General features: G+C 34.6%; 2 protein-coding genes across 7 annotated transcripts in view; one reads left to right on the forward strand and one right to left on the reverse strand.

The window, feature by feature from the left end:
• Positions 1-21,972, reverse strand: part of pip5k1bb (phosphatidylinositol-4-phosphate 5-kinase, type I, beta b) — a 90,144-nt gene extending 68,172 nt beyond the window's left edge. For 3 of the 6 annotated variants that reach the window (XR_011016484.2, XR_012383683.1, XM_005166729.5), the window contains exon 1: positions 21,857-21,972. The gene's annotated coding sequence lies outside the window, so the exon portion shown is untranslated. 6 annotated transcript variants of the gene reach the window in all.
• A 1,225-nt stretch (positions 21,973-23,197) lies between these two features.
• fxn (frataxin) overlaps positions 23,198-24,446 on the forward strand; it is a 14,303-nt gene continuing 13,054 nt past the window's right edge. The window contains exon 1 of the mRNA NM_001083016.2: positions 23,198-23,348. Within this exon, the coding sequence (NP_001076485.2) occupies positions 23,238-23,348 (111 nt within the window). The 5' untranslated portion in view covers positions 23,198-23,237. The remainder of the gene's footprint in view (positions 23,349-24,446) is intronic.

The following is a 24,446-nucleotide window of genomic DNA, read 5'->3' on the forward strand; positions in this document are numbered from 1 at the left end:
TATGTTAAGCTGCTTTGACATTATTGATCTACATTGTAAAAGTGCAATAGAAATAAAGATGAATTGCATTTGAACATGTGAATTCAGACCTTGTTGAGCATTTGACACCAGAATTAGTAATATTTTAAAGTTGGGTTGTTTCTGAGTCGGCTAATAGTTACAAATATTTATTTTTCCAACAATATGCAATTCAGAAGTTTAAATTTTTATTGTACATGTATGTTCTAGTGCTTTGTGTGATTTATTTATTTTTAATGTGTTGATTTTATTGCTTAATGTAATTTTCACACATTTTCCTTTTTGTACATGTTACAATTAGTTTTGTACATGTATGTTAATGTGCTTTGTCATTTTCAATGTTTTTTTTCTTAAAATAAAATATTTTGAATGATTGAAATGTAATGTTTTTACACATTTTTAAGCTTGTTTTAAGCATCTCCAATGTTTTAAATAAAGAGTGTTTATTTTGTTAACATTTTGTAATTGTGTCTTTTTTAGGTCTATAATATTAAAATAATATTAATAAAATTATATTATAAAATATTTAGGACAAAATTAAAAGGTTTATAGTAGCTAACTGTTAACTTAGGTTTTTAGAGTAGTTAACCATTTTCAGACACTACGGTAACATACTGTAAACGGATTTACAGTTGTATACTGTAAATCTAAAATACAGTAACTTACTGGCAACAGTGTTGCCAGTAAGTTACTGTAAAAACCCTTTGAAATGTCTAACAGTGTATATATATATATATATATATATATATATATATATATATATATATATATATATATATATATTGGAATAGCTTTCTGTTTTCAGTTGAATCATTTTAACCTGTGTGATATAGTAGATTGACAATTGTAGTTATGTTTTGTTATACACTCCTTTTAGTTATGCTAAAAAAATGGATTAATTAGATTTCCTAATTTTTTTAAGGTAAGTGTTTTCAAACTATATTGACTGAATTTTAACAAACTTTAATTAAGTTAAACATCACTAAATTGAATGTGTTTGTATAAATTTAGCCCATATAAATTGTTTGCAACCACTTACCTTAAACAAAAACTATTAAGTCCAAATATCGGCTAGTTTAAAACTGCCTTTAAGGCATCAGGATCTAGGTCTTTGTAATTTTCTTTAAAATGTCAGAAAAACATATTTACAGTAAGATGGTCATTTTAGTCAGCTTCAGTGATCAAAAGTTTTTTGTTTGTGTTTTAATATTGACTTTCAAGTGCACATATTCATAAACAAATCCCACAAAACCTTGCAAAAAATAGAACATACAATAGTTTTTTAGCTGTCAATTACTTCAGTCTGAATTTACAGGGTTTTGGAAAGGTATACTTTAAAATAAAATAAACATTTGAAAACACAATCTAATACAAATGCATATGTTTTCCTCCCAAATGTTGCACAGTGTGCGGTCAGCTTTAAAATGTTGCTATGAAGTGTGAAAAAAATATGAGCGAGGGGGCCTAAATTCCATGTCCGTTCGGTTTAATTGAAGGCTTAAAGCCAGAGAACAGGATTAGCAGTGTATCCCTAAAGACACAGGCCTCACGGACGCACTCTTTGTTCTTACTGGAGGTTCTTTCTTCAGTTTGCTAATTGGATACAGTGACAGCGATTACATAACTGGCTTACTGTACTGTGTGAAGGTTTCCAGCTAAAAGCTGTAATTAGATATGATGCTATTAAAGTCATTTGAGAAGAATAAGTTGAGCTAGGACAATAAAGCTTCGCTTATGAATACAATGAAGCTGTAAATACTAATTACTGCTGTACAGATGCAGTCTAGAAGGAGGAACAATCAAACTCTGAGGGGAAAATGAATCACGGTTATCATACTGCTCAGGAAAAAATGAAGAGACCGCTTCAAAGTTTTTGAATTTCAAATGGTTTCATGATTAAGTGTTTAGAGTAAAATTGTCATTCAAAATAAAAATGTTATTAACTTTAATAAGACTTACTTCAAAAAGATTATCATCAAATAATAATAATAATAATAATAATAATAATAATAATAATAATAATAATAATAATATGTCAATGCTAAATATTGCATTTTCAGACCAAAAATATGAATTAATACATTTCACAAAATGATTTATTTTTTTACTTAAATGTGTTTTGAAACCATCTTTATTTTTTATATAAACTACTGTTTTTATAACCAGTTCAAATGAGTCAATGTCCAGTTTGTGTTTTGTTGTCTAAATAAGAGTCATTTATTTTGAATTGAGTTATTTGTGTTTGATTTAAAAAGAAATGACTCGTATGAGTCCGAGATTGGAATATAGGTCTCAAACTCAATTCCTGGAAAGCCATAGCTCTGCACAGTTTTGCTCCAACCCTAATTATCTATTAATAGATTTTTAGATTAGTTGTGTTTGATTAGGGATGGTGCAAAAAAAGAGTTGCGGCCCCCCAGGAAAGTTTGAGACCTTTGCATCGGAATATGGTTAATGTGTTTGATCCATTAAAAAGAAGCAACTTATTTGAGCTATAGTTATGAATATGGTGAATGTGCTTGATTCACAGGCGACGCAGTAGCACAGTCTAGTAGTATAGTGCTGTCGCCTCACAGCAAAAAGGATGCTGGTTCGAGTAACCGCTGGGTCAGTTGGCGTTTCTGTGTGGAGTTTGCATGTTCTCCCCGCGTTCGCGTGGGTTTCCTCTGGGTGCTCCGCTTTCCCCCACAGTCCAAAGACATGTGATACAGGTGAATCGGGTGGGCTAAATTGTCTGTAGTGTATGAGTGTGAATGAGTATGTATGGATGTTTCCCAGAGATCAGCTGCAGCTGGAAGGGCATCTGCTACATAAAACATTGCTGGATAAGTTGGCGGTTCATTACCCTCTCGCGACCCCAGATTAATAAAGGGACTAAAGCCGAAAAGAAAATGAATGAATGAATGTTTTTGTTTCACTAAAAAGAAACAACTCATTTGAGTCATTGTTATGAATATGGTGAATGTTTTTGATTCACTAAAAAGAACCGACTCATGAGAACTGTTGTTCAGTTCATGTTTTATTGACTAAAACTAACCTATTCATAAGATTCAATCCGCAGTTTGTGTTTTGTTGAGTCATGTGTTTTGTTGATGACAAGAGTCATGTGTTTTGAACTGATCTGTTTGTGCTTGATTCACTAAACAGAAACGACTCGTATGAATCACATATTGGAATATAAATGTGTTTGATTCACTAAAAAGAAACAACTGAAGTGAGTCATGATTATAAATATGGAGATTGTGTTTGATTCACTAAAATTCACCTCAACACTGTCGCCACTGGCTTTCTTGGTTTTGAGACTTGTGGATGGATTTGCTCTTCAGTGTTTGTACTTTCAGCAGTGAAAATTAAACCACGCTGAACTAAACTAAACTGAACTTCAACTCTGAAAAAAGAAATGGCACAGTTTCAATTTACTAGAATTTCTATGTTAAGCTGCTTTGACACAATCTGCATTGTAAAAGCGCTATAGAAATAAACATGACTTGAAATTATTTTAAAAAGAACCTACTCAGAACTATCGTGCAAGTTTGTGTTTGATTGACCAAAAAGAACAAGCTCATAAACTGCATGACATTACTGCATCATAGTCACAGTGCAGTAAAATATTTACTATGTTAAATGATTCTTTGTCCGCAAACATGATTAGGACACAGTGTCCTGCTTCAGGTAGCTAAGATGGCACAAACGTTTGGTAACCCTCAAGTATTGCAACTCTGGAGTAAAGTACGCTTATGAATTTTTCTCAAGCTGTTTTTACCTCTCTACCTTTCCTTTTATTTCTTTTCTGACATTTGACTCGCCCAGGGAATCGCTCTGCCCTTGCTACGACGGGAGTCTTTCAGCAGTTGCTCTGCTTGATCACCTTGCTCACATCGCTCTGTTCATGCAGAGTTGAACTCGCTCAGAATAGTAAACAGAAGCATAGTCTGAATGTGGTCCCTTTCGCTTACTCATTGCTCCTTTGCTTTATCTGGCTCTTCCTCCTCTTGACACTCCCCTGCTGCTCCTTAGAGGTCTCCAGATAAGCTCCACAGCCCGCCTGAATGAAAACACTTCTTTTTGCTGATAGCAGATTAGAGAGAGAGAAAGGACTGGAACTGATGGCGAAGGGATTGCCAATGTCACAATGTGGATTTCATACTGGTGTTGTGTTGAGATGCAGTTAGATATGATGTAATGCTGTTAAATAGTAATAAGTAATAAGACTATATTGTTCAGGTTTTGATTTAGACTTGCAAAATAACTTTGGCTGCTTGTTCAAACTATTTATTTAAAATGAGGCTAGCTTGGCTTGGCACAGAGGCTCAGTGGTTAGCACTGTCACCTCAGTGTCCCGGCTGGGTCAGCTGGCGTTTCTGTGTGGAGTTTGCATGTTCTCCCCGTGTTCGTGTGGGTTTCCTCAGGGTGCTCCGGTTACCCTCACAGCCCAAAGACGTGCGCTATAGGTGAAGTGAATAAACTAAATCGGCCATAGTGTATGAAGGGCATCCGCTAAGTAAAATATTTGCAGGATAAGTTGACGGTTCATTCTGCTGTGGCGACCCCTGATGAATAAAAGGAATAAGTGGAAGGAAAATGAATTAATGTAATGAGTTAAAAATAAGTCATTTTAAAAAATTTACCATTTTTAAAAGTCATGTTCAAATATGAAACATGCATCATGTTGTCATACTGTAATACAATTTATTGAATTCAATACTGGTAATGTTCAAATGTGATATCTGAAATATTGATAAAAACGTGAAATATTTGTCAGCGTTATTGTGCAAGATTTAAATGTAAGATTTTTTATTTAAGAATTTCTCATGTCTTTCATTCTGTTTTTGACAATTGAGTACAATTATTGACATAAAAACTAATTTATTTCAAGCACTTTCGAGAACTTTTTAAAGCACCATTAATTTTAAATTAAGCACGTTTGTACTTCATACCGCAACATATATATAGCACCATTGTAAGTCCCTCCTGTACTTAACATTTCACTCACACTAAATATTTAAAGTGTAAAAATGTAATTAGTTAGGGCCTATGAGTGTTTTGAGTACTTCACAGGCCATATGTCTGAAATTCAAGTACTTTCAAGAAGTGTGGGAAATAGGGCTATGTGATTAATCTAAAATGAATCACAATCGCAATTTGAAATGTTGCGATTAGCTAATCGCAAGAGGCTGCGATATGAAATATGCATTATTCAATTTCAAATGCGTGCAAGGCATCTGTGTGTGACAGTTTTATCTAAGTGGCTTGTCTGACTAACCAACTGAGTGAGCAATTTCATTCTGCCCAATCAGAGTTGCGCAACTGAACTATGCAGAACTCATTAAAATAGAATTAATAGATGAATTAACATAAAAGAAAAACAAGACATCAGTAATATGGGAATGTTTTGGTTTCAAAGTCACCTAAATTCAAAGTTTAATGTTTCGATAACTTCATATAAATTTGGTGTGCATTCACGGCTCGCGATGCAGGTATGTGCGTCATCTGTAGTGACTAACTGTAATGTAATGTACCAAATAAATAAATATAATTTGTCGTTTCATTTTCATAGGACAGTTATATATATAGATGCATTAGTAGCAGAATTTTAAAGCTGTTTAATGATTTAAATGCTTCTTATTGGATATTACGTCATTCAATTTGACTATACGCATGACTTCATGGAGACCTAATTACAGTTTGATTTAAGAACATGTTAACAAATTTAGTTACAAACTAGCTAGTACTTATAAAAAGCCCCTAGTGTGGACTGTACCTTCCAGTTTAAGAAAGAACTTCAAAAAGCTGGTGCAACTCTACACAGGATATAACTAATGCCATAGCGCACTACCTCACTAAAGACACGGTGCCTTTTAATGCAGTGACCAAAGAGGGATTAAAAAACTCATCTAAATGCAGGATAGGAGAAATACACTTCTGTCTCGCACCTATTTTAGCCATTTTGGAGTACCACAGCTGTACGTTTAACGGCATGATATTTTTTTTAGAATCTGTGATAATTATTTTGTTTAAGACAACATGAGCAACAGAAAGGCTCTTATCAGCCATAATAGTTTGCTGAGTGTTCTGTATTTTTAAATTGTCTGTAGTGTATGAGTGTGGATGGATGTTTCCCAGATATGGGTTGCAGCTGGAAGGGCATCTGCTGCTTAAAACGTGCTGGATAAGTTGGTGGTTCATTCAGCTGTGGCGACCCCAGATTAATAAAGGGACTAAGCTGAAAAGAAAATTAATGAATGAATAAACTACACTCACAAATCTCCCTAATTTAGGTTCAACTTGTTTACAGAAAGGTAAGGTAATTTTATTTGTGTTTGCTGTTTGCTTAAGAAAAAAAAGTAGTTAAAATGTTTAATTTCTAAATATTCATAAACAATAATGTTTAAGTAAGTTAATATCTTTTCAGTTCCTTTTTTTAACGAACACACACTGCATTTTAGCAGTAAGAAGCTACGATACAGAATATTATTTGCTTTAAATCAAAATTAAATCGCAAATCAAATCAAAACCAAAATATTTTCCAAAAAAAATAAAAATAAAATAAAAAATAATTAAATACAAAAAAACTAAAATGCACAGCCCGAGTGGGAAACCTAAATATTAGGAAACTTACACGTCTGTTAACCAAGAAACTGATTTTTCTTATCAACAAATTGAAAGCATTTTGATTTTTTTCAGTAAATGGTTGTGTATTGAGCATCTCTTCTTCTGAATAGCTCATGCAACGCTTATAGCAGTATGTGCTCATTCAACCCAAAGTATGACAGAGGTCATTTAACTCCATGCCTACTGCACAACTTCCTGTCTGTAACATGCAATGACTTAACAGACACAGTAAAGGGAAGTGCATAATGGTTTTCTTATCACAGGTCTGGACCTCAGCCAGGCTGCGAGGGGAACAGCGAGTCCAACTCCATCCTGGTACACCATTATCAGATAGCAGTGTGATAAAAGTGCATGAAGAGGCTTATTATGTGCTCGTGGTAGACCCCCACCTTCCATATCTTTCGCTTATGCCTCATCAGCTTTCAAAACATTTTCGCTTTGTCCTTGGAGAGTTAAAGAGTGAATAATTATTCTTATTTCTTTTTTTAAGGGGAATCCTTGTTTTGTTTGTGTTTCTGCATAGAATGTTTGCTTCAGGTTCATACAGTATTTGAATAAGAAACATGTTATTTTTATGATTACCAGCAATCTAGCAGTTGCAGATCGCTGGAGAACTACAATTCTGCCACTGAACTAAACTACCACTCCTGCGAGACACTGACAGACACACACACACATCCAGCTGACACTCATCTTCATTGATTACCTGGACTATATATACACCACACTTTCACACAAACTTTGCTGAGTCTTGTTTCTGATTAGAGCATCACATAAGCATTATCTTTGTCTTGCCTTCACATGGATTTGACCTTAGCTTTGTTTTACTGTTTATGTTGTTTTGCCTCCTGACCTGACCATATGCCTGCTTTTGACTGCGCTCTTGGATTTCCTGTATGCTCTTGTTTGCCCCTGGTTGACTGTTGCCTGCCTGATTATTCTTTGTAATAAACTGCACGTGGATCCTCACCTCTGTTGTCTCAGACACTTACATGACAGTTATGATGCTCTCTGTGTGTTTTCTAAAAAGTGAGTGAATTTTTTTAGACAATTTTTTTTAATATTCCCTAGAATTGTTTATTATCCCTAGAAACATGTAATAAAAAGTAATATGTGGTTCCAAAAGCTTGATTAATGTCTTTGAATCATTTAGATGGACTGGTTAATAAGAGAAATTAGTTCTGGAATCAAACTACTCACGATGTGCTGTATATGATTTGTCAAGAAAGCGAAAATCAAAGCCTTTTCATTCTTTTTGATTCACTGTAGAGATGAGATTCATAAGAGTTCTTATCCAGTTTGAGTATCATTGACTACAACAAACTAATTCCTAAGAGTCATTATGTGTTGCTGACTAAAAAGAGCCGGTTTAAAAGAGTTATTCCTTTAGGACTGCACTGCATTTGATTTACTAAAAAGAAATGACTCATACATTTAGGAAGAGGATGTGCTGTTTGTTTGATTCACTTAATAGTAAAAATGAATGAAATGTGATAGAAATATGTAGAAATTTCATTTACTTTCTACTGTATTGTTAATCTGGAGACCACAATCACCATTTTTTTTTACTTTAAAATTGACAGATTTTTTCTAACAGTTCCCTTGGATGCACTGATTTTATCGCTAAAAGACAATTAAGAAATCAACTTCTATAGGTTTGTTTGTTGGTGTTTCTGTTTTCTAACTGAATACAGCACATGTGGGTAATAAATAAAAACTAATGTATATATTATAATTTGTTTTTTTGAAGAGTTTATTTTATTTGGTCTGTCAAAATTCTTTGGATCCCGTCAGTTTGATACCAAATGAAGTGTTGCAGCTGGTGCCCGAAAAAGGACCAAAGAAAAAAAACAAACAAACAAACAAACAAATGAATCAAACAATGAAAACAAGTAACATTTTGAATGTAAATAAAAAAGACAAATGCAGGTCTATGCAAAAACCAAATGACAAAGAGGACCAATAAGACAACACGATTCTGTACAGTTTTGTAAGACAGTCTTTGCTTTAAAGTCCTGTTGATCCAAACAGTAAAGAAGTGGATGAACTTTACATATCTATATTACTTTGTTCAGAACCTGTTTCTTAGTTTCCTTTTACTGCAGATTTCTTTACAAATGCTGGATTTTCAAAAATATTAAAAGTAAGATGATGCTGTGTGCTGACTAGATTGGATCTGGCATTAATGTCGCATCAGAGAAATGCTTATAACTGTGTTTCCCATTAAACATACTAGTCACAAGACTCTAAAAATCCAGTAGCCATTCAACTGCCTTTTATTAATCACCACAGACCACCATGGTTAGTTTTGTATTAAAATCATTTGGTTGAACTGTTCTTTTAGTGCTGCTATTCAGCCAGAACATACCAAGTTGTTCAGAAGTGAAGACATTTCTAATGTCATTTTATAATTCCATATCAAATAAATGCTGTTCTTTTGAACTTCCTATTCATCAACAAACCAGGAAAAAAATGTTCCAGCTGCCAATCAAGGTCAAAATTAAACACTTTAGATATGCAAAATACAATTTCCACTGCGTATGACATATGGAAAGCATTTCCAAGTTCTCTCAGGTTGTCATAAGGGTATTTGCTTATAGAAAGGCATATGGTATATGAGATGTTTGAACCTGATCATAAGACTCGGTAACTAAAACAAAAAGGCCCCATGACCAAGCCCAGTCTGTGCGGGGGACAAATAACTCGCTCAGTTTGTATTTGACAATAAGAGCCTTTCCAGGAGCCTGTTGTTGCCCGCTGGGGACACGTTGCCATTAGAGGCGACTGATGCTTTTTTGCAAAATCAAAAGAACAGGATATGCATGTCTAGATTCCATTGTTGTTACGAAAGCAGCGCGATCAACAACATCCCCTGCAGCTCCTTTCGTCTACAACGTCTCCAAACAGTTAACACGCACTGCTCTCTGACATTTAACACCAAATGTGAGAATGTTGGTCCAGTCCTACACAAAAAGCAGCCAATCACTACAACAAACTCAGTGACAGGCATTATCCAGCAGGGTGGTATTGCCCTCCCACTCTCGTCTGAGTAATCACTTTGCACTTTTAACTCAGACACAGTGGTGTTTCTTGCAAAAGCAATTAGGGATTACTCACATTCCCTTGAGTGTTAAATGAGTTTTTCAGCGAAACAACAAAAACTGTATAACATTTATTAGTTCTCATTTATTTTGTTTTGAACAAAAAACACAGTAAACTTACTTTTGATTCTTTATGAAACATTGTGCTGTTTATGTGTATAATCAATTATTTATCAGTGCATTATTATTTTGTGTTCTCTTGAGGTGGTGCAATACATGGAGGTATTGTAGATTACTGTGGTCTTTAAAGGGGATCAATTATGCCTCTTTTTGTATATAAGTACATTATATTATAAGTTTATAGAATGAAAGAAAGTTTCAAAATACCGAACAAATTATTTATTATCCTGCGGTAGATGGCCATTTTGGAAGTGGTAACAAAAACATGCTTTTTTGTGTGTATTTCTTTAATGCCTCGTTTCCACTAAGTGTTATGGTTCAGTTCGGTATGGTACGGGTTACCTTTATCAGGCTTGTGTCTCCACTAGGGATGCTTGATTATGGGAAAAAATATAATCACTATTATTTTGGTCATAATTGGAATCATACACACATCATATATATATATATGAAATGAGTTATTAAAACTATTATGTTTAGAAATGGGTTGAAAAGAATCTTCTTTCCATTAAACAGAAATTGGGGGAAAAGCATGGTTAATAATTCTGACTTCAACTGTTTATTTTCCTCCCTGCAAATAAGGAAAGGGAAATAAATACAACAGAATAAAAATATGAATCAAACTGTGCTAAAAGCATCTTTACTGGAAGAAAAAATGTTAATTATAGCTACAAAAGTCCTTCAGTGAAGAGCAGTAAGTGATTTTCTCCTTTTGTTGTTTTGATTAATGATAAAAACAGTCGGCAGCAGGAATATTGCGCACTGTTGCTTTAAGAGCAGGTCGGTTCTGGTTTATGGTTTCACTTTTACATGTCTTTTGATTCTTAACTCATTTGTTTATAACATAAATGAGGGTCAATATGAATATCAGAGTAACCTCTTTACTCAGTTATGCAGACAATCGCAACTATTAAAACAAAATTGGGAAAAAATGCAATAGGATATACATTTAAACCTGGATTTTCCTTTTTACATTTGTTATTTACACTGAAAATTTAGAGATGTCCCGATACAACATTTTAACTTCTGATACGAGCCTTCAGTAAGAACCGATACCGATACAAATCCGATACAATAATCAGCAAAAATTATGAATATTTTACTTTTACCTATTTCATTGAGTGGAATGTATGAATGGCTAGATCAAACTGAGAACAAAAGTCAGTTACAGTAAGTATGGAAAAAAATGATAAATTTATTAATTATTGGTTGCATAAATATGAACATTTTACACAAGAATATAAAAAAGAATTAAAGAATAAATATTAAGACCCTGAAAAATATGTTAATTGAATCCCTCTTCTCAAAGTCATAGCAGGTGTCCAGCGCGTCTCTGTGGGTCAGTAGCAGCAGAGCATGCGAGGCTGTGGTGGAGTATTCTCACGCACACAGAACCAGGCCGCTAAGGTAAAGTCTTATGTGTGGGAAGCGCTGGTGTTAAATTGGTTATCACAGTGGAAACACCACGACATGCCATGACCGAATTGAGGCTCGCACGATGTGTGCTACATGGCCATTCGGTGCCTTGCGTTGCTTAGCAGCGTATACAAAACAATGTAAAGATTGCTTGACGTGAAGTAAATAAACCAGTAACGTTAGGGATGTGCCGCTGTTGATAGCGTCAGCGTGTGCTACCGTCACAAAAGATTTCTAACGTAATACACCATAAATTAGTGTGAAGAGCATATTAAATCTTAAAGAGACTTTTCTAGCAAGCAGTGTTGTGATCACATGGGCTTTGCACGCTGACAATGAACGCTAATGGATAGAATAGCTGTAACGAAGTTTAGAGTGAATCTGACAGCTTATATCAAAGATTTTTAATGCAGTCCGATAAAGTTTTTTGGACTGATATCGGACCTACTTCCGATATCAATATCGGATCGGGGCATCCCTTTAAAAATTCTCAGTTGGATTTAAAAAACTTTTTAAGGTAAGTGGTTACAAACAATTAATTTGGGCTTAATTTATACAAACAAAGTGAGTTAAACATTACTAAATTGAATTTGTTTGTTTAAACGTAGCCCATATAAACTGTTTGGAACAACTTTGCTAATTTTTTTTTTTTAGCTGATAAATTTAATGTCCACCTGAAATCTCTAAAATCTCATCCATTGTTGTGCTTATTACCATTCGTGCTACTCAGAGCATCTCATGGCAACCTCATAGCAATCCAAGGACAACAACATACATAAACATCTCAGCGTTGTGACTCCAAGTTTACATAAGCCTTTAATAAGCCTTCCAATATAAAGAACTTAGCCTGTCTGAATAAATCAGTCACTTGTTGTATAAAAAGCATGTTTTATAACAGCATTAAATGTCTCCAAAAACATACTGCATACATCAACACACAGCACATTCAACATTTTTGAGATGTCAACTTATAATATTTCTAAGAAACCACAACGTTATATAATTTCTGAAGTCTCTCTGGCAGTAATACCTAGGCAGAGCATTTTTCAAAACTTGGCATGGTTCGTGAATTGTACTTTTATAATTATTATGCCAGCAAAACATCAGCATAGTGTTTACAGAGGGTTTTAAACATAGAGCAAGCCAGCTGTTATTGCACATATTAAGTAAAAGAAGGCATTCGCGGTCAGCAGCGGCGCTTAAGAATGCTTCTCATTATGCTTTTACAAATGTCACAAGACACAAGTGATCACGACCGCCTGCTAAATAGCCTACAGGCTGAAACAACCTCAGGGAACGCAGTTATGTAACGTGTCAAATGAAAACTGCGCTCTTTTTTTCAAAAGGTCAATGGGAGAAAATGTCCTCAAGCTAGTATTGGAGTGACAATTAACTGCATCATCTGTGTGTTTATATTGAGCAGCAAGCTGACATTGATTTCAGAGTAAAGAGGTTCTTGTCGCACTCAGGGTTTTGTCATCCAGGTTTGTTACATAAATCTTCAAGTGAGACTTTTACACATAAGGAAAAGATGACCATCATGCTAGGGATGTGTTTTTGCAGACGCTTATTTGCATCGACTGATTTCCCATTCAAAAGAACTGGCTTGATAACCTTCAGCTGCGAGAGTTGCATGAAAGAAGCATGAAATCTTACGACGTTAATTATGTAATGAATTCAGTAACACTGCTAGCTTTGCTGAACATGTAATGGTGAATTAGAAATCGTTCAATGTGCCTTTACAAAATATGCTTAATTCTGCATGGTACAAATAAGATACAAAGAGTTCAGATGCCAAATCCTGTAAGAAAGGTTCCTCTAAATGAGCATTTTTTCTCTTCCTCCTAAGATTATGTTCAGTTATGTTCAGCCTTAAAGGTGCAGTAGGTGATTGTCTCCAGAAACATTTTTTGTTGTGTTGGTTGAAAGTTGCTTCACATTCCAATAGTAATGATTTAGGCAAATGATCTAAATGTATTTATATGTATTTTTATATTCTGGGTAAGGCAAAAGACTAAAAAATGTTCATCCAATTAAAATTTGTCCGGCCAATAATTCCCATAATTCTACAAGAGAGTGATAGCAGTAAAAACAAGAGCTGAATCAATATTGAATTCCTGTAAATTCTCTCTACTTTCCTATCCAATAAAGGTGAAAACCTCGAAAAAAAATAAATAAATAAAAAAATAAAAAATCCCATGTCTAAAGCAGACCCAACTGCAAAAAACTGCACCTTTTTGGACTAATCCAGCGGCCATTGACCAATGCGCTGTCCCATCTTATGGGATGTGGAAGAAAAATATTTGTTGACAGCGCTTTAAACAGAGAGAGAGGGAAAAACATTACCTGATGGATTGTTGGTAATATTTACAGAAGAGGATCATGTCACAGTTTAGATAAATTAATTCAGCCCTCCTCCTGAAGTGACTTGCGATGCGCCTTCGCCACTTGTAATGCATTAAAACATTGTATTCCAGCCACAGCCGCGCTTCATTCTCGAAATGTATAGTTTGTCTAAAGTGATGTATACAAACTGTATAGTATACAATGACCAGGGTTACAATCAGCCAGCGCAGTCGTTCCTCCATAGTAAAATGTGAAATTTTGTGTCTGCTGGTTTGTTTACTTTCAGGATTTCCATCTGCATTTTCCCGCATGGTAATTCTGACCAATCGAAAAGCAGTTTAGGAAATACGACATAACATCTGGCCAATGAGTGATGTGGATTTTGTCACGACTGCATTTTGGTTCTTTTCAACTGGTTCGGACCAAAGCAGTCAGTGTGGCGTGAAATAGACCCAAAACGGCAGAAAAATTCTAATGTATCATATGTTGCCCTTGGTCTGAATCAAATGAACCGAACCACATGCGAAAGCACCCGTAGTCACGCAAAGCTGATTTAGATTTTGTTGTTACAAAAAAGTCATATGCGTAGAAGTGTTGTTCCAAAGAGTGATGTGACTATTTTCAATTTCATAAGGGACCTTTTACAGCATCGATAATGTAGATTTTTATTTAGTTTAACAACAAAACACAAGTATAGGCTATTCCGCCAGGCCTGCTTTACTGGAGGTTAATTTGTTTTTATATTTTATTCATTTTTGAACAATGACAACCTGTTACATGCTCCATATATTGTTTACCATGCTACAAATCCCTATGGAACTCCTCATACTGTCAATAAATTCAGTAATTATGCTAACAAAGCAATGTTTGATTGAAATAAAATGAAAATAAAATAAATTGAGGTCTGTTTAATGTTGCCCAATGTAAATTAATGTATGTAAAATGTATGAATTAATGAATAATAATAAAATAAATGAAAATAATAAATAATGTAATTTTTAAAAAATTAATTCGATAAAATTGATTTAAAAACTTGCAGAGCCCGTGTAATTCTCTGCAACTCATTTGGTTACATAAAATATATCAATTCTATATTATTATTAATGTTATCTATATATTAAAAAACTAAATAATCAAGTGTTTGCATTTTTAAATAATTAAAAGTAAAACTTGAATTATGGATTAAAAAATAAATTACATTTTATTTTCATTAATTTTCTTTCGGCTTATTTCCCATTCATCTGGAGTCGCTACAGCAGAATGAACCACCAACTTATCGAGCATATGTTTTACAAAGCCCTTCCAGCTGCAACACAATACTGGGAAACATCCATTCACGCACATATACAATGGCAAATTTAGCTTATTCAATTCACAAATAGCACATGTCTTTGAACTGTGGGGGAAACCGGAGCACCCAGAGGAAACCCACACCAATACAGGGAGAACATGCAAACTCCACATAGAAAAGCCAATTGACCCAGCTGGGACTCAAACCAGCGACCTTCTTGCTGTGAGGTGACAGTGCTAACCACTGAGCCACAGTATCGCCCAAAATGTTATTTAAAAATAAAATATTTTTTCAAAATGCATAAAAGATTCAATTAAACGATACACAATGCACATATAATATATAATACATCTATGCGTTTCACTCACACAAACCCAAAGCAACATTACAGCTGTCTCATATACTAAAGAGACGGAGGTGGGACAAAGCTGCATATTATAATATAGTTTTGCATCTTTATGTTTGTTTGAACTCAGAACAGAGCCTCCTCAAAGCAGCCTTAACTAGGCTGTGTAAAGGTTTCTTAAATAACACACAAGAATCTTAATATCATGTGACTCACATTGTGTTCTACATAATATTTTCCGCCCCAAAAGTTCCCCCACTGCAGGTATAATAATGATAATGGAGTCATAATCCAGTTAGGGAGATGGTATTTTACACATCAAGCTGAAAAGAACAAGTCAAATCCCATCTCCAGTACAGATCTAAGAGCAGCTTAGTTCACTAAAACTCTGGTGTGTGTTTTTTTTTCTTATACAGTGCTGTCTATCGCCTGTCTGCAGTCTGAAGGGAGGAATTTAGCAGGCCACTGTGGGAGCAATATAAAAATGTGCATGGGAGTGAGACCGCCAGTCACGACTGCTGTTCATCGTTCAGCCGCTGCTTTGAAAGGCTCAAGAAAGATTAAAAATGAAATGAAATGATCTGGCTTTTGATAGACATTTCTTTTTGATTGTGACTTTGATAGAGAGCAAGGATACAGATGAAACTACGTAGAAGTACATTTTTTTTTGCATGCGCGGCATGTTGCTTATTTATACAGTAATTAACTAAAACTCAGTTTGTACAAAGTAATTATTATTAGTCACTGAATTAAATACAGAAAATTGGATGGGTTTCCATTGGATGGGTTTCCTTTACGCTGTCCCAATCCATTAAGTTACCTTAGCTGAACATGGACTAGACTGAACATAAAACAGAGTTGTCCTAAAAAAAATGTAATTAGGAATTGTGTTATTTCAGCTCATTTTAAATAAGTAATTTGAACAAGCAGCAAGTAAAATAAGTCATAAATCTACATTTTAACCTCAAAAAATATTATTAAATATATACAAATATTTTTACTTGTTCAATCTACTTAATTAAAATGAGCTGAAACAACACAATTCTTGAGCTTTCATTGGGAAAACTTAATTTTTTATGTTCAATCCACATAAATTTGTTAAAAGTGTTAAATAAACTTTTAACTTAATTTGTGTTGGAATTGTGTAGAACTCACACACTCGATAGCACTTCAGTGCACAGTGTTTTATTTACAGTGCTGGCAGGTGAAAACAGTCCACGGTGAAGAATATATATATATACACAAAAGTGTCCAAATACCAAAAATCCAAAGTAACAAATTAATAACAAACACACACAAACTAAAAGAAGTATCCACAATATACATATGGGGGGGGGGGGGGTTTTGTAACGCTCTCAACAGGTACCACTGTAACGCTCTCAATGACTTGGTTAACAAGCAACTGGCCTTGGGGTTTGGCCGCTTCTTCTATAGGCCAAACCCCCACCTTTTTTGGGTCCTGCCACTTTAGGTAAGTATCAAGTACAAGTACTTTAATTTTCACATGTAAACACTTAACACTCAAAAAATAATGTTTGTTGAGTGTTTAAACTACTTGTTTAAAAGGAGTTGAAATAAAACAATTCTTGAGGTTTTTTGGGACAACTTAATTGTTTTATGTTTAGGCAACTTAAATTAAAAAAAAAAAGAAATGATTTAACTTAATTCCATCATGTAGCCCCAACACTAATCGATTGTGTGGAACCCAGCTGTTTTAGTGGTTTAAATATTTTTTGTGTGCAGAGAACACTGTAGTTTGGTTGTCACACTATTGATTAGAGGTGCAGTAGGTGATCTGCCAAAATGCTATGTGTTAGCATAATATCATTGAAAACACAGTCCCACAACTGCCGTCTAAAGCTACGCCTCCTGAAATCACGAAGGTGCACATTAAAAAATGAAAGAGACCCACTAGATCACGTCATTTGATAGTTAAAAAACTTTATAGTACTTTAAAATACAACAATTCAGAACAAAAAACTGTATTATATCTAGCATGCTTTCAGTTGTTTAGCAAGCAAAACTTGTCATAATGTGCAATATTTCATGCATGCATCTCACTCTCTCACACGCTCTACACTTATTACTAGGCCATACTTACATGTTATTTCAGAGAGAATATTCAGAGTAGCACGGTAAACAATATAGGGAGGACGTCACAGGTTGTCATTGTTAAAAAATAAGCCAATGTGAATATAAAAGCAACTTCACCTTAGTAAAGCAGGCTAGGCGGAATAGCGCTATAAACTGATGTTTTGTTGTTAAACTAAATAAAAATGTAAAAGGTCTCTTAAGAAACTGCGAATAGTCACATCAATCTTTCGCTGGAGGACTTCAGTGGCTGAACAACACTTCCGTGCATATAACCTATTCGTAAAAAACACAATCTATATTAGCTTTGCATCAAAGACGTGTAGAATGCACAAGACGTGTCATTCACATCTTTTTGAATGGTGAAAAGTGTAACTGTCAATATGGTGAATAAAGCCCCGCCTACTAGTAATGGAGCCAATCATCAGTCGCTATTTGGTCAAAACAGCCCGCCTTCTAGTACAGGACCCAATTATCGATCGCTATAGACTGATAATAATCTGGGGGAGGGGTTTGGACCAGAGGTGAGTTTCTGCAGATTTTGGACGTTTAGAATTGAAACTAAATAGACAGTTGTTGTTTAATTTTATTGGTGACTCCTAATATGAAATTTAATCATAAGCTTGATAAGCAGTTTTGGAGAATCTGATGTTTCCCCATTCAGACAGAATGCTGGAGCATACTGGCCAAGAGGGGTTTCAAAGATGGCTGCTGAGTGAAATGACTTGCCTTAAAGGGACTTTGTTTGTGTAACTAAAATAGTTTTAAAACATAACATTACCTGTCTAAAAGAAATACTTCAGCCATGGTGTCATCCTTCCTCCAGCGTGCAAAAGTAACTCCAATATTGATTCAGGATTTAAAAAAGTTTTGATTCAGCATTTGTTTTTTTGGTGTCACTTGTGTCCATGTGACCAGGGCGTGCATGCACATGCAAACAGCAGATCTGCGTAAACAAAGCTGAGCAGGTATACAAATCTACATTTGTCAACAAACAGTTTGCTACTTATCAGAATTATGGGAATTGTCGGACCAATAAATTTTAATTGGATGGATGGATAAAAAATTAGATTTTTTATTCTTATGCCTTGCCCAGAATATAAAAAACACATATAAATACATTCAAATAATTTACTTTAATCATTACTACTTTAATGTGAAGAGACTTTCAAGCAGCACAATAAAAATGTTTCTAAAGACAATCACTTACTGCACCTTTTAGGTATTTCCCAGTTTAAGCTCATTTTCTGCACATACCTGAACATTATCTATATTATTTAGGTGCATTAAACATAAAAAGGATGAGGCTTTTGATCTGAATTTAAAAAAAAATGTGATGAAGAACTTTTTGCATGAACGCACAGCATCTAGCATTTAGTGGCATATAATAATTAAATGAGATTTTTTTCTAATTCAATTTGTGCAAAGAAAACATTAGTCGGTCAAAAAGTGAGTCAGGATGCCAATATTCTATTCTATACATTATATTGTTCTGCTACCAAGCACAAAAGAACCACCATCAAACAAACTTTTCATACAGAATTAATGTACTGTAGTAAGTTCAGTAATGCTGCAGGATGGTCTCTAAATATCCACCTGGAAAAGGATCTGGGCAGGAGACACTGAGCTTAAGTCTACAAACATTAGAGGAATATTTCTTCTTCCTTTCATTGTTCTTGGCAGTCATGCGATTTTGTGCCTTCAGGTACAAAGCTTGTCTAAACAACTGCCCAGTCATGATTATTTTTGGTTTTCTCATCACCCCATACAATCTGGTAAATTGCAAACAATAACCAAGAACGTTCAACTTTTCTCATCAGATGTGCTTCCTAAAATGATTAGACTATATATTCAATTTGTATAGTAGAAAATAATTGTATTATTTTTATTATTATTATTAATATTCATTCATTTTCTTTTCGGCTTAGTCCCTTTATTAATCTGAGGTCGCAGCAAAATGAACCGCCAACTTATCCAGCATATGTTTTACGCAGCGGATGCCCTTCCAGCTGCAACCCATTACTGGGAAACACCCATATACTTCCATTCACACACATACAGTAGGGACAATTTAGCTTACCCAATTCACCATTACTGCATATCTTTGGACTTGTGGGGGAAAACGGAGCACAGGGAGGAAACCCATGCAAACACGAGGAGAACATACAAACTTCACACAGAAACGCTAACTAACCCTAACCCTGCTGGGACTCAAGCAGCGACCCTCTTGCTGTGAGGGTACCCACTGCGCCACCATGCTGCCCTATATAAGAAATATAAGATAAATTCTACAGTTATTATATATTACCAGACAATCCCTGCTGATACATACAGAAAACATACATGCTATGGAGAGTATATATATATATATGTATAAGATATTGTCTCATCTCATGCTCACATGAATAAGTGAGTTTGGATTGTCTCAATGGACAGTGATTTTGCTTAAGACATACAGTACAAAGGTAGCAAACACACATTTTAAACTTTCAACAATCTGAAGATACGGCATGTAGAGCTCTGGGGTCAAGAAGTACTCAGATTACATTCTCCTATAATATTATTTTTTGATGTTAGTTAGTTATTTAGATAGTTTATTGATGTGTTTAAAGGTAAATGTGGGTTATAGAGTATGTAAGGCATTACTTACTATAATAAGTAACTAAGTAACGCAACTAGTTATTTTTTAGGGAAGTAACTCAATATTGTAATACATTACTTTCTAAAGTAACTTTCCTCAACACTGGTCTTTAATAGGCATGGGACGATGACCAATTTCAAGGTTTACCACAATTTGAAAATGTCAAAGTTTTAAAACCGGCAGAATTTTATGTTATACGATTCTTACGTACATATATGTACAGTTTTACATTTTTTTGTGACTATTTTATTTAAGTTTTTAGGGCAACGGTATCTCCAGCAGAAAAGGACCCTCCACATTAAAAACTACTTGTCCAAAGTATTTTAAATGTATCTTAGAATAAAATATACTGCGCTTAATGGGGAAAAATATTTCTTACCCAGACATTTAAAAGGATACAGTGAAACTGTGATATTTTTATGCAAGGTTATCATACCGTCACAATCTAATACCGGCCAATGCCTAGTCTTTATATTCATTATTGACGGACTGTTTAAGCGCATTTTTGCACATACTTATATTAAATTCAAATCTGTCTACCCTTCCATCTGTCTGTCTAATCTGTGCATCAAAAAATATATTCTTTTCCAATTTTCCAATTAATAAAAAGGAATAAAACCAACAAATATATATGAATGTTGAAAAAAAATTGAGTAAAGAAAAAATATCTATCTATCTATCTATCTATCTATCTATCTATCTATCTATCTATCTATCTATCTATCTATCTATCTATCTATCTATCTATCTATCTATCTATCCAATCTGTATAGTTACAAGAGAAACATGATACTTTTTTCCATATAGCCTAATGATAACTTGTTTTCTACAAACTCTTGTTTTCTGTATACACTCCCTATTTCTATATTTTATACAAGATCAACCATAAAACTATTATCTAAATATTTTGCTTTTCTGCAAATATTCAATATATTATATCTTTATGGAATGTTTTTAATCTATAAAGTCAGAAAACAACATACTTTTTGTTTCTTCTTGTGCAGTTTCTTCAAAGCATATTTAAAACAACCCTGGTCATAGTCAATAAAAATACTGCTCAATGAAATACAGTTAACACTTGAAGCTACAATGTGTTGTTTAAGTGTTCCCTGCATTTTTGAGCAGTATATAATGGTTGTCACTTAAATGAGTACTTATCAAGGGATATTTTCTGTATATTCGCATACTTTAAAATCCTGACAACAACAAAAACTACTAACAAAAATAAAAAAATAGTTTGTAAAAGCTATTTACACCCTTTACCTCAGATAAAAAATGATACAATTCACTAAAGGCAGATGAAATTTATTGTAAATATAGTTACTGATACTGTTGTGAAAACTTCCCATATGACAACTTCCCTCTTTAAACAATTTCAAATCAAAAACGTCTGAACAATCATAAAAACAGCATCATTTTAATACAAACATTCACGTTTAATTAAATGTTCCACAAGAAAAGCGTAGTCTATTGACAGCTGATTAGATTGTGAGATGTGTCAACATATCAAGACTTTCGTTAAGAAACCTCTTGTCTGCAATATTACGTAATTTTTACCACATTCAAACAGTAAAAGGTAAACAATTTTAGCATATTTTTACAATGAAAATTACACAAATAATAATAGGCTAATATAGACCGTAAAGTAAATGTGCTCTATATGCTATGTTGACTTTTTTCTACATGTGCACTTTAAAAAGTATAGCTTAGCTCATATCTGCCATACAATTAAACGCATGAATATGTCAAATATGACGTCTTTGCTTTAAAAGGGCGAAAGAACACACCGCTGACCTGGTTGGTACAGGTGTACGTCCATCTGACAGCTTCAGACAGGTTATGTCGCAATAAACATCATTTGAAATACGTCTTACCTGTCCTCTGGGATGCAGGTCTGTATTGCTTCCTGAGAGAGAGGGAGAGATTTGGGTGTACTCTGATATTCCGAGAGGCTGTAATGTTTCGCACACTAGAGGTAAGTGTACTCAGTGTCCCTCTCTACTTTGTGGAATGGTTAATGAAGGCGACAGAAGTCACACGGCAGCGAGTCTCCGCCTCCTGCACTTCATTCCTGCAACTGCAGCCCAGTGAGTCAATGAGGGACGCCACCTGCTGGCCTCGACTTGTATTTCGTATTGATAGTGAAAGTATATAGGCTTTGAATTGCACTTTACACTGAATACTAGTATCTTGCAAAACAAGTAAAAAAACTTATTATGCACTGTCACCCAAGAAAAGAAAAGACATGTTAAAACTATTTTGTTAAGCCACCCTCTGGTGATATTTTGAAAAGAAATAAAAACACAATTCAGGAGTTTAGAAAGAGTATATTTTATTTTGTTTGACCTGTAAATCATGTGAAAACAACAGTCTGAAAGATAAACTTACAGATAGAAAAAAAACTAATTAATATGCGCGCTCATAATAAATCAATGTGGTCTTAACCGTGTTGTGCTGGACCGCAGTGCAGATAAAACAGACCTTCTTTGCTCAACAACTCTGCTGAAAAACAAAGCAAAACATTACAACAGCCAGACAAAGTTACATTACAGTTACCATGGTTTCTATTTTAAACTATAGTAAACTAAAGTTTGAAACTATAGTTTAAAATAGACGATCGAGTGGGCCTCGCTGCTCCCACCCACCATAACTAACCCTCGCAGCGGAGTCCCACTACCGGCCTCCCGTGTTTCCCTGAGGGTTCTCACGGCTCGTATTGAGCTGCCTAGGGTTCACAAGACGCCTCGCCGTCACTGGCTGAGAATGATGTGAATTTCCTGCTGAAGAGTTTAAGATACACTGACAAACACATGCTCACAGGATAGAGAATAAAATAAATTCCTAGAACAAACTGTTATTCATAAAACATATATTGAAATCATATAAACATATATTGATTATTGTTCTTAAATTGATAGAATAAAAAAACTATCTATCTATCTATCTATCTATCTATCTATCTATCTATCTATCTATCTATCTATCTATCTATCTATCTATCTATCTATCTATCTATCTATCTATCTATCTATCTATCTATCTATCTATCTATCAAATAATAATGTCCACTGTAAAAAAATGAGGGGGGCGGGGGAAGAAATAAATTGTAAAAAAAACAGAAAAGAAAAGGAAATAAAACAATAACAAATGTGCTTTTATTTTGTTAGGACCTCTATTTTGAAATGGCACGAGCACTGACAACGCGCGCGCGTGCAATCTGACTAGCCGCTGGACACTTGCATCCTTTCTGTAGTCATGTCAAGGTTAACTATTAAATATTGTCGTTTGTATCAACTGAGCTTGAGCTCCAGATGGAAATGTTACCAACAAATCTCCAGACTGTCAACAATGAGCAGTGGACTTAATGTAGGTGAAGTTAAAACAAACATCTCTGACTGGTTAGCATGAATGGATTCTTTACCTACATATCGCTTTTATCATATAACGTTAACGTTTGTGTCGTGAATGTCTCTTTTTTAAATACTATTTCAGAGAGTCAAAGCGATTAAATTAGTCAGAGCTTAACTTAGGAGCTTAACTTAGTTTACTTGGAGTATAAATCCTAAAACTTTGCCTGTTGCATTGAGGTAATTGCAGTTTTTTTGGATTGCTTAAGCACGATTTTAAAAACAGGGCCCGTGTTTTCAAAACAGTACACACAATTAGCACAACCACACACCCAATTAGCAAAACATTACAGATCCTTTGCATAATTAAACACTCTTATAAAAACTATAGACTTCTGTTTAAAAACCACACTTTTTTACCATAAGAAACACACATTTTCACATTTACCATACACTGTTTGCACGAGTTACACACTGCTGTGATAAACCTAAAACACTTTTAGCACTTCTACTTCCCTATGATTAGAGTAGGCTACCATCAACAAAGTACAAATATAAAGTAAATTCACCAAACACTACTCAAGAACAATGTTGCACCTTGAAGAAACTCATTTATTCCTCAACATGTTGGCATGAAGATTCAAAGTACTGTAACATGTCACTTTACGTATTGAACTGTAAGATAGATCTGGCATGAGAATTATCAATTGCAATGTTGTCCTTAGCAAGACACCTTGGAAAGAAGTGTCTTGAATGTAAAATCTTGTATTGCTGCTACCTCCATCTGGTCACAGGCCTCCTCCATGGCTTGAATGAGGGGTACCTCAGCTTGGAGACAAAGATCATATACTTTCCACCACCATGCTGAGAAAAACTCTTCAATAGGGTTGAGGAATGGAGAGTATGGTGGAAGATATAAGACGGTAAAATGTGGATGTTGCTAAAACCAGTTCTGAACCAGAGCAGAACGGTGGAAAGACACATTGTTCCAGACAACAATGTATTGCGTATGATCGATTTCATTTGCTGCTGTTATGTTGTGCAATTGGTCCAAGAATGTAAGTATATGTGCTGTGTTGTTAGGGCCCATATGGGCATGGCAGTGAAGGACCCCATT

This window comes from Danio rerio, chromosome 8 (genome assembly GCF_049306965.1).
Source record: "Danio rerio strain Tuebingen ecotype United States chromosome 8, GRCz12tu, whole genome shotgun sequence".
In the NCBI taxonomy this organism is placed as follows: domain Eukaryota; kingdom Metazoa; phylum Chordata; class Actinopteri; order Cypriniformes; family Danionidae; genus Danio; species Danio rerio.